Below are 10,435 nucleotides of genomic sequence, written 5' to 3'. Positions count from 1 at the left end.
GCAGTTATTAAAAAATATACGAAGGTGTTCGTAAGCGACTTGTCCGAATGCGTCTGAACAACTGTCCGTGAGTAGAATGTATTACACATGCCAGTGTAATGTCGTGTAACCCAGTATTACATTACGTACGCCGGCATGACATACCAGCCGGAGTAGGAGGAAATGCTAATGGAATTGTCCGTATACAATACAATCGCTGCAAGGCCATTGTTCACCGTACTTGTGACGAGCGAGTGTCCAAAGTGCACATCACACTCCAAAAAAAAGAAAACAATGAGCTCATTGCAGAAGAAACATTTACGTTATGGGATTTTCTTCTGGCACATTTTAAAGGGTCCTTTGATTGACACCCAGCCGATGCCACTCCGCAGCTGCCACCGTCCATCAACCTGCGGTTCTGTCACGGCAGCCGGCGAGCGGCAAGCGGCCTACGTCTGCGAGTGGTCCGAGTCGGGCACCCCGCTATCTCGCCGGCCCCTGTGCACCTCGCCGCCGGCGTTCTGGTGATATTTGTAAACCAGGCCGCTGCCACATCCGCCGCCGCCGCCGCCGCCGCCTCCGCCCCCCCCACCGATCCCGGCGCCGTGGCGCTGCGGGAACACCGTCTGTATCGTGAACTCGTCCCGCGCTGGGTGCGCGCCGTTCAGCGGCACCACCTGGAAGGGCGAGCCGTCTCCGCCCTCCAGCGTGGACACGTCCTTCTTCTTGGTGGCGCCGTCCACGTAGTCGCAGGCCTCGCGCCGCCGCCGCCGCCCCACGCCGCCGCTACCGCCCGTGCCGCCGTCCGACCGGCGCCAGCAGCGCCCCCTGAGCGCGTGGGCGGCGGCCGCGGCGAGGCACGCGGCCGCCGCGACCGCGGCGACGGCGCCGCCGATCACCCCGGCGCCGCCCCCCGCGCCGCCCGCTCCGCTCGCCCGTCCGTCCCCCCGCTCGCGGTTCGTCGGCACCGACGAGTTGAAGTCGGAGGGGCTCGGCGTCCTCGCCTCGGCGCACGCGTGCAGGTCGGCGAAGCGGCGGTCGTCGCCCGGGTCCGCGACGACGGCGCACACCCGGTAGGTGCCGCCGGGCTGCAGGCGCAGAATCCGGTGGCCGCCGCCGCCGCCGCCCCCGTCGCCGGCCACGATCACCTTGTCGGCGTCTCCCGCGCCGCCGCCGCCGCCGCCGCCGCCGCCTTCGGCCGCCGTGCTCTGCCCGAGCCGGGCCCAGTGGAGCTTGAGGACCTTGACGCCGGGCGGCGCTCTCCAGCTCACGCGCAGGCTGCTGTCGGTGACGTCCGACAACCGCACCTCCAGGTCGCTCTCGGAGGCCGCCTCGGGAACGCCGTGCTTCGGGGCGCCGGCGCGGGGGGGTTGGCTCCGTGGGCCCGGCCTCGCCGTGGTCCGCGCGTCGCGATCGGCGGGCCGCGCCTGCGTCGACGTCGCCGCCGCCGCCGCGACTCTCGCGCGCCCCGCGCCGTCCCCGGAGGCGCGGCAGTCGAGCGCCAGCCCCTCCAAGGGCGTTCCGCGAGCCGTCTCGGGCGCCTGGCACACCATGCCCCGCACCATGGTGACGGACGAGCGCCGCTTCATCCACTCCTGCAGCCAGAGCAGCGCGCAGGTGCAGCGCCAGGGGTTGTTCCGCACCGACAGCTGCGCCAGCTGGCTCAGGTCGTCGAAGACGCCCTGCGGCAGGACGCCCAGGCTGTTGCCGGACAGGTCGAGGCGGGCGAGCTGCCGCAGGCCCGCGAGCGCGCCGGCGGAGACCCTGGAGATGCGGTTGTCCTGCAGGTAGAGCCTCTCCAGCCGCGTCCCCGGCAGGTTCGCCGGGACGGCGGCGAACGCGTTGCGGGCGAGGGACAACTCGGCGAGGCTGTCGAGGTCTCGGAACGCCCGTTCGGCGATGCTCTTCTCGCTCAGCTGGTTCCCTTCCAGGAAGAGCCTCTTGAGGTTCCCGAGCCCGCCCAGCGCCTGCTCAGAGATGGCGCCGACGCGGTTGTCGTCGAGCCGCAGCTCCTCGAGGCCGCGGGGCAGGCCGATGGGCACGGCGCTCAGGAGATTCCGGGACAGGAAGAGGACCTTGAGGCCTGCGGCGCCCGCGAAGGCCCCGCGCTCCACGCCCACCGAGGTGACCACGTTGTCGTCCAGGTGCAGCCTCTCGAGGGCGGCGAGGCGGGCGAGCGCCGCGCGCGGCACCACGCGCACGCGGTTCTCCTGCAGGTGCAGCTCGCGAACGCCCGGCGGCAGGTTGGTGGGGAACTCCTCCAGCCGGTTGCCGTACAGGTAGACCGTGTCCACGTCGCGGAGGTGCGTCAGCTCGGACGGGATGCCCGCGTCGTTGATGAGGTTGTTCTGCAGGAAGAGGGTGGTGGCCTCCCGCGGGATGCCGCTCGGCACGGACGTGAGCGCGCGGTCGTTGCAGTACACGAAGGCGCCGTCGCAGCGGCACGGGGCGGGGCAGCCGGAGGCCGGTGCGGGCGGCGTCGCCAGCGCCAGCGCCGCCGCCATCGCCACCGCTGCCGCCAAGCGGACGGCGGGCGGGGAGGCCGCTCCTCCGCGCGCGGAAGTCGCCATGGCGCGCTTTCTTTTTTCTTTTTTTGCAAAGATCCACGTCGGCAGTGTCGGCAGCTGTGAGAAGGAGAAAATGGCAATCTGTCAAGGTGGTACGGTGTCGCCCTTGTAAAGCAGAAATTGGATTCTGTACGGTGCGAGTTAAAATGTCGAATGATTTTAATCTCTTAACCCGCTGGTATTTTCTTTTATATATATATTGGCTTTAACGCAGTGTATCGCAAGTAAATGTTTAATGTTTCATCTTTTCTGTGATTTTTTTTATATGTTACGTACCTTTAATAAAATAAAGGGCACCAGCTGAAAACCTATGGAGGCAAATGTTAAGACTACGTGTGACTACGTGAGTGCTGGTAACGTAATCAGACTTTGTTCCAAAAATGTGCCAACGTCAACTTTAGCTTAAATGTAAGCAGTAATATTTTCATCATAGGAATTAAAATAATAATATTACAGCCCACTGTAGTGTCGGTCATGGGGGTTGTTTGACCATGCTTCACCATGCTGGTCAGTGTGGTTTATTGAGGGGGGGTGTGGAGGACTATCTCAGACATCACTCATTACTAATGTTTGCAGTGGCCAAGGATCTATTGAGATTGCGTAATGGATATCGCGTTGTGCTATCCACTACGCAAATACCCAAAAATTGTGATACGGTATAACAAAAACATCATCCCAAAATAATTATGTCTTTGCCGTGCAGCAATCAGCCAATACACTCATACATCTGTTTGTTTGTAATGTTGCATTGTCTACAATAATTAATTTCACGTGACGTATGAATAAGTAAAACTTAAAAAAGGTGCTCTTACAATGTACCGTATGAACGTCTACACGTACGCTAACCTTTTGGCGGATTGCAAATACAAATACCAGCCTTGGTTTTGAGACTTCAATCGTAATGTTGAAATTTGTGCGCATTGCAAAAAATTCTAAACCACGTAAAGCCATTTCAAAGCGCTCTAAGCAAATCAAAAAGGCCCACATATATCAATATTAGTTGCTCATATTTTATCTTAAAATGTCCAAGTAGCAGTAAATTACACTGCTGTAAAACTGCACGGCTGTTTTTTTTTCCCACCAGAACAAAGCTGACCAGTTATTAGACTACTGGGCAGCGTTCGTCTGTCACATCAAACATCTGTTTTCAGTAAGCTTAACGGCTAACATTTAAATGTACATTTGTCAAAATTGTAAACAAGCCTTAATTACAAGGTTGTTATTTCGGATGACAGATTGCATTGTAGACAAGAGTTAGCGCTCACACATTGCATCGTAGCCTTTACGTTACTGTAGGTTTAAGTAATACCTTGTAAACAACGCAACAGTAATGGCAATAACTGATGGGAACACATGTGGTGGTGGTGGTGGAACACATCAAAGGAGTGAGTTAGCAAATAAAATCAAAACTTACACGCACAACTGAAGAGGACAAACGAATGTTGTCACGCGTGAATTCAAATAAAACGCAACGAACCAGCACTGCCTTTAGCAATGTCTTTAAACAGATAATGTATAATGTTTACGCAGATAATATAAATATTCCAGGGTCCCTGCCAAAGTGTAATGGCTATCATGCCGGACTTGCAACCGAGAGGTCGCCGGTTCGAGTCATCCTCCAGGCGCGTCACTTGCCAAGTTTAATTTCTATCCACCCGCCCTGGTCCGCCCAGCAGTATAAATGACGACACCACCGTGAGTCGATCGGCAGGCCGCGTGTGATGGTCTAAAGTATCGGTACTCCGACCTCTTTCCAGCGTGGAAAAGTAGGCCAATAATATTCTCTAAAGAGGCTATCTACAGCTCCTGCTAGCGGAGGCCTAACTGCCATCAGTGGCAGATAGTGCAATGCACCGCGCTACGTTCTTAATAAGCTGTGCTATTAACCCGACAATTTGACTTTGATTCCTAGCGATGGCCAATGATATCCGAACCAGTGTTGGCACCCTGTCTTCACCAACCAGTCATGGGGATACTTTTGTCCGCAAGTGGATTGACAAAAGGTTGTTAATCATCATGACTATTATTACAATTTGAGCTATTGGTCATTTTTTTTGTATCAGATAGAGTAAGTAGAGTAGCAAAAAATTGTATTTAACTTATAGTTGGAAAACACATCTTATTGGTAGCTGAGCATTGAACAGTTTTCTGTCAGCAGATATTGCTCAACGGACGCTGAAAACGTACACGTAAGTGATACAACAAACATTATCGCTTGAGCCAATGTGACGTTTCAAGTCCGTACGTGCGATGCAAAAATCGGTTTGAAAGGTTTACGGCAATAGAGAAAGGGAGACTTTAACCTAAAGGTTTAAGTTTTTTTTTGTTTAATCCAGGCAGTTTCCCACCGCTTCAAAGCCCGATGTTTGACAGAAATGCTCGGGATGCTGAAGAGAGCTTTCCGTGGGCTTGTTTTCTACTCCCTGAAAACCCCCTTCAAACAGGTTCTCCATTCGCCACCGTGGCAGTCTCCTCTTTCTTTTGTGCCGCCGTCTTTGCTACCTACAGCCATGGCAGCACCGCGCATAAAGGGCCGCGCTTCTTACTCGGCGCGTCCCTCCTCGTTGTCGTGGATTTATCTCTCGCTCGGGCCGCTTCTGCCTGGTGTACAATAAGCCCTTCACGGGATCAGAATGAGGACGGTGCAGACAGAGGACCGCTGTTTGCCAACTGACTGAGAAAGCGGCTGAGTGAAAAATAAAATAAAACCTAACTAGGATTGGATTTACGGGATAATTTTGGGTTTCGCTTCCAGACTCTGGAATAATTTTAATCAAACTGGGAAATCCTCTCACCCTCCGAAAATGTGAAAGTGTTTTCCGTTGCTGTTGTTGTTATTAAGTGACGTCTCTACACAGGGATGTTAATGATTAATATTATTTACAATGAAAACTAAAAATATATTTTAAACGATTGGATTGGAACTTAGCGTGGAAAGTTTGACACATCAGTACGTTTTCAGTCTTTGTAAATAATCGACCGTTTTTGTCAATCGTAAAATAAAATAAGTTCGTCAGAAACTGCATTTATACTCTACACATGCAGCATTGAACGTTTGAATAAAGAACATTTCTCATCATTACAGCCAATGGAGTCGTTTTCCAAAATCAGTAAATAGTTTGCAACACGGGGATTTTTTTTCATTTTGTTTAAGAAAAAAATAAATTTGAATATTTTTTTGTTGTTGTGGATTTCCTCTCTACAGGCGGGAAGATAAATTAGCCCAGCAAATTGAAAGGGACACTTTTAAATCTCTTAATTGAGAAAAGATCAGTTCCTTCTATCTCGCACAGCGGGAGATGGGGGGGGGAGGGATTTTGCTCACACAAGACCACGGCGCAGTTTAAAGGACACGCTGCCACTTGCAGAAAGTGAAACTCGTTCACAGCATGGGGCGTTCAGCCACAATTAGAGAGATATATGAAAATATAAGAAGAAGAAGAAACCATCCGACAAGGCTATGACCAGATCAAGTTAATTGCTGCGAAAACTAAACAAAACTTCACCCAATAAACGAAATAAATAAATTAGTGTGTAAAACAGAGGTGACTATTTTGAGCAGTGGCCGAGATGCCCGGTGGGTAAGATGCACCAGTTGATTTCTCAGGAGGGTCCCTCTTGCATACCTCAGCCCCCCTTTCTTTTTTTCCCTCTTCCAAAACTTCAGGGGGCAGAGGCGTTTGCGCACAGCGTGCTGCCAGCTTCCGATGTGTTTTCTTTACTCCGCTGTCTTTTTTTTGCTTTCTGACAACAGCAATGCCTCGAGCTCATCAACAGGACCCCCGGGTGAGGGTGGGTGGGGAGGGGGGGCATGGGCAGTGGGGGGCGTGCTACGATAGTGGCGAGTGTCCGGGTGGCACTGCGGGTCGGAGGTCGGGCTCCTGTACCGGGCCGGGTCGGCCGGCACGGACAGGATCAGAGGTGGTTCTGCTCGTCAACCGGACCTGCGGCAGGCCCAAGGTATTTTTTGTTTTTCTAGCGTGGCGTGTTGTTGACACAGCTGAGTTGCGTCTCATCCCGCGGTGTTGTTTCAGCCTTGGATTTAGTTCTGGCCCCTTCGGCTAAATGCGGAGGGAGGTTGGAGGGGGTGGTTTGGGTGGTCAAATGAGAGTAGCGAGAGACGGTAGGGGGTCAGTTTAGGAGAAGAGGACAGACAACAGGAAGGTGTGAGAAAGTTGTTACAACTGCTATGTACATTTTCCGCCTTCCACGAGACCCTGAGTTATCTGCCTTCTTTAATCTCTTGCCCACATTTGCTTTCCTTATCCCCTGTGGGGAGGGGGCGTGGATGCTTCTTCTTGTGTGGGGAACTCCTACGGATGCTTGGGAAGTGATGGGATTCGGGATTGTAAACTGTTTACTTTAAATTTTGATTAAAAGCTTTCGTGACTGCAGGGATTCATATTCTTGGTTCTTTCGGTAAAGTCACGTAGAAGGGAAACAATAAAATAATAAAAAATATTAAACAAAACGTGACTTTACCGAAAGAACCAAGAATATGTTTACTTTAAACTAAGACCTGAAACAATGATCGTAATGAGGAACAAACATTTAAACGTGTTACAAAAATATACACAGGTCTATACGAGCATACTGCACGTTCATACACCAGGTGATGTTTATGCTTAATGTATCCCCAGCTTAGTACGCAGTAATATAGAAAAATTCACACGACGCATGCCAGGAAATAACACAATCACATAATGAGCATTTGTTAAACGAACAGTGTAATTGTGCAATCATTAGCAATTCGCACGCTGGGTGGAAATAGGCCACGTTTTTTCACTGTTAACAAATGTAATTAGCACGTGATTTTATGTTAATTACTGATAGTTTATTTCCTACGATTCTGTCATTCCCCCCCAAAAAATATTGCGTCTACTTGAGGAGGGGGGGAGGGGTTCAATTTTGATGAATGTAAAATAATAAATAATAACTACATAATGAAGCATTTAGCAATGGGTGTTTGCTCTACAGTACAGGCATGTGAAAACGAAGATGCGACTCAGTTCTATGGATATGGAAACAATTTGTCCGGCTCCGATATATTTAGCCGAGCGCGGCTCCACTCTCTGTCCTTAACGCGCGACAGCTTGAGCAGACGTTACAACGAAATGCTTGCGACGATCCATTGAAGATCCGAGTCCACCCTCGTGAAGCTTCCCGCACACCCGGCAATGATGGCGCTTTGCCGCTGAGTTGCCTCCATTTATTATTGAAAATGCATCGTCGCAATTCACTTGACATTTTGACACATTTTAAATAATGAAAAATGAAGTTGAATTTTAAAGAACAGGATGGATGCTTTCCCCGTATCCCGTGCGTTCTTGTTTCACCAATGCGGCATCTTTATTGCAGCAGCAGCAGCACCCTTTAAGCTGAATTATCTCATTTAAGCACATTTAATAACCACAAACACATGCGTTTGTATTTTTTTTTACTATTAATTTCCATCTTCATGTAGTTTACTGGTACCCTTGTTAGCTTTACATTAAAGTAAATAGTTCACTTTTATCAGAATGTTTTTTTTTACGTCGCTTCTTCAATGCTGTCTTTATATTACCAGAACCCTTGAAAATACTATAAAGCAGCATGAAGGTCAAACTTAATAAAAGTTACAAAAACTCAACACGTGCTTTATTAATATTGGCCGATAAGTAAATACATGCAATGTATATCAGCCGCAAAATTTCCCGCTATGGCCCTTAATCATTTCACAGCAGAGTTTAGGTTTGTTTTTGTGTTTGTGCATAATTCGCATGAGCAGCATCACGATGTCTGTTTTCTCGATGAATTCCACAAACTCGCAAAGCGAGCCACCCTACGGAGTCTGCGCAATCAATCGACGGCAAAATAAAATTCGCAGAATGATTGCATTTGTCAGTCCCAGCTATAATTTGCCTGAAATTCTCTCTATTTAGCAACCGTTAATTGAACTTGATAGCGTAAGATTACTAATTATCCCTCTTGGTAGTACAAATGTTGACCTAAAGCATACTTCAGAAGAAAAAAAAAACTCAGCCTATCACTATCATTTTGTTAAAGGTAGAGAACAACACCCAGCGCTCTGCGTTCCTCAACAATTACGCATTGATTGCTTCGACTTTCCGAATCAAATGAATGTCATGCAACCCCACCAGGTTGCCTCCTGTTCGACTACTTCTCCGACGTCAAAATAAGTTTGAACGTGGCTCTTTCACTCCAGCGCTGTCCTACCAGACAGTCTCGTCCCTTCACCTGATGAAGGCCGCTTGTGTTGTGGCCGAAACGTCGTGAGAATATTATTGTGTTATTTTATTTTATCAATTTATTACTTTATTCTCATTCTACGTGACTTTACCGAAAGAACCAAAGAAGCGTCTCTACACCTTTAGTAGCTGCCCCCATTAAACCCGTCCATTGAAGGTTGTTTTGTGTTGAACACTGTGCGCTTCGATGCAAATGCACGAAATAAAATTGAACACCAACAACAACTTCAATACAAAAGTACGTGGTTTTAAAACGGACACCAATGTTGCTCTCGTTTGTTTATCAACGGGGACTTTTCACAGACTGGTCGTCTGAATGAATGTGTGTTCAGCACAACACGCTGGCGTGAAATAAAAACCCACAACTTGCGCACTGACGCGCTAACACGGGACTCGGCAGGAGCACTGCCCTAGCGAGAGGAGAGAATACTCACATAACGTACGACGTTTCGGGCAATGACCCTTCTTCACAGGCAGAGAAATCGCAAAGAGCCGCAAAAAAAAGAGTCAACTAATCAAAAGTGGCCGCTCATTTGTAGAACAACAATATACAACGACGGCAAGGACACACTCGCAACAACATCAACAACTTACTTCTATCGCGAGCGCGTCGGGTAGCTCCCTTGCACCTCCGAAGTGAGTGCCGATCTCCTCCACACGCCGGTGGGAAGGGGGGCTGGGTGGGGGGGGTACTGGAGGGGTGACGGAGACTCGGCGGGCGGGGTGCGCCAGGGGAGCCTCGGCCGTCAAGAAACTCCTCGCTCCTCTGGGCGCAAGCCAGCGGCAAGCAACACGCCTTTCTGTCCCCTTCTCGGAAGAGGCCGCCTCATGCTCCCTCCTGCCAACCACTGGGACCAGCCCGGCCGCTTCCCCAGCTCCCCGTGTGGCGCGCGCCCCCCCCCACCCCCTCGGCGTCTCAGCACCGCCTACCGGCCAATGGGAGCACGCGGGGCTGGGTGTAGGGGGGGGGACCGTCTGGACCGGCCGATAGGTCCGGGGCCAATTGGGAGGTCCTGGGGCAATTGTCTGCGGAGAGCAACAAGAGCGGGCAGCGGTGACGCCTCCTAACCCCCAACCACCACCACCACCACCACCCCCCAGCACAAGCCGCCCCCTAACCCCCACCACCACCACCCCCCAGCCCAGACCTTCTTCCCAAAGGCAAGGAAGGCGGAATTCCACTGCCTAAAAGCCAAGCCGTTTCAACGTGACACTGGCTTGCCCCCCCCCCCCACTGACAAATAAGGGCATTTATGGAGTGTTGCCCCCACCCCCTCTCCAGAAAGAACGTGCCAACACTCATTAGGAAGGACATTTGGCGATTCCTTTCTTTGAGTTCATGTATGGCGACTGTGAAATGCCACGTTATAGAGGTATAACGTATAATTCATATATATAATTACCAACAAAAAAAAATCACGCTTACATGCTTGCAGGACTGTTTGCCAAAATATACAGAGTGCTATATTAATGTTGAAATGGTCTTAAATCATTAAACTAAAGCGCTTGTGTTGTAGCTGAAGTAAGGTTGATGTATACTGTCACAAATGTGTTACTAAAGTGAAACAAAATATACAGAACTTAATTCACGTGAACGTATGTGCATATGAGTGGAGCTGTGGTGTGGTGGTCTTGATGCTC

At 50.6% G+C, this 10,435-nt stretch overlaps 1 protein-coding gene across 1 annotated transcript; it reads right to left on the bottom strand.

Annotated features, from left to right (window-relative positions):
• Positions 1-231: 231 nt before the first annotated feature.
• Positions 232-9,773, bottom strand: LOC116947359 (leucine-rich repeat transmembrane protein FLRT3-like). Its single transcript, XM_032962999.2, has 2 exons — positions 9,389-9,773; positions 232-2,603 (listed from the first exon to the last, which is right to left on the bottom strand). Exon 2 carries the CDS (start codon positions 2,547-2,549, stop codon positions 429-431), a length of 2,121 nt encoding a protein of 706 aa, XP_032818890.2. The 5' UTR covers positions 2,550-2,603; positions 9,389-9,773; the 3' UTR covers positions 232-428.
• Positions 9,774-10,435: the final 662 nt, after the last annotated feature.

Source organism: Petromyzon marinus, chromosome 29 (genome assembly GCF_048934315.1).
Source record: "Petromyzon marinus isolate PM22_M1 ecotype Great Lakes invasive population chromosome 29, UKy_Petmar_22M1.pri1.0, whole genome shotgun sequence".
Taxonomy (NCBI): Eukaryota; Metazoa; Chordata; class Hyperoartia; order Petromyzontiformes; family Petromyzontidae; genus Petromyzon; species Petromyzon marinus.
Note: the sequence above shows the minus strand (reverse complement) of the source record. Positions and strands in the feature narration are given on the sequence as shown.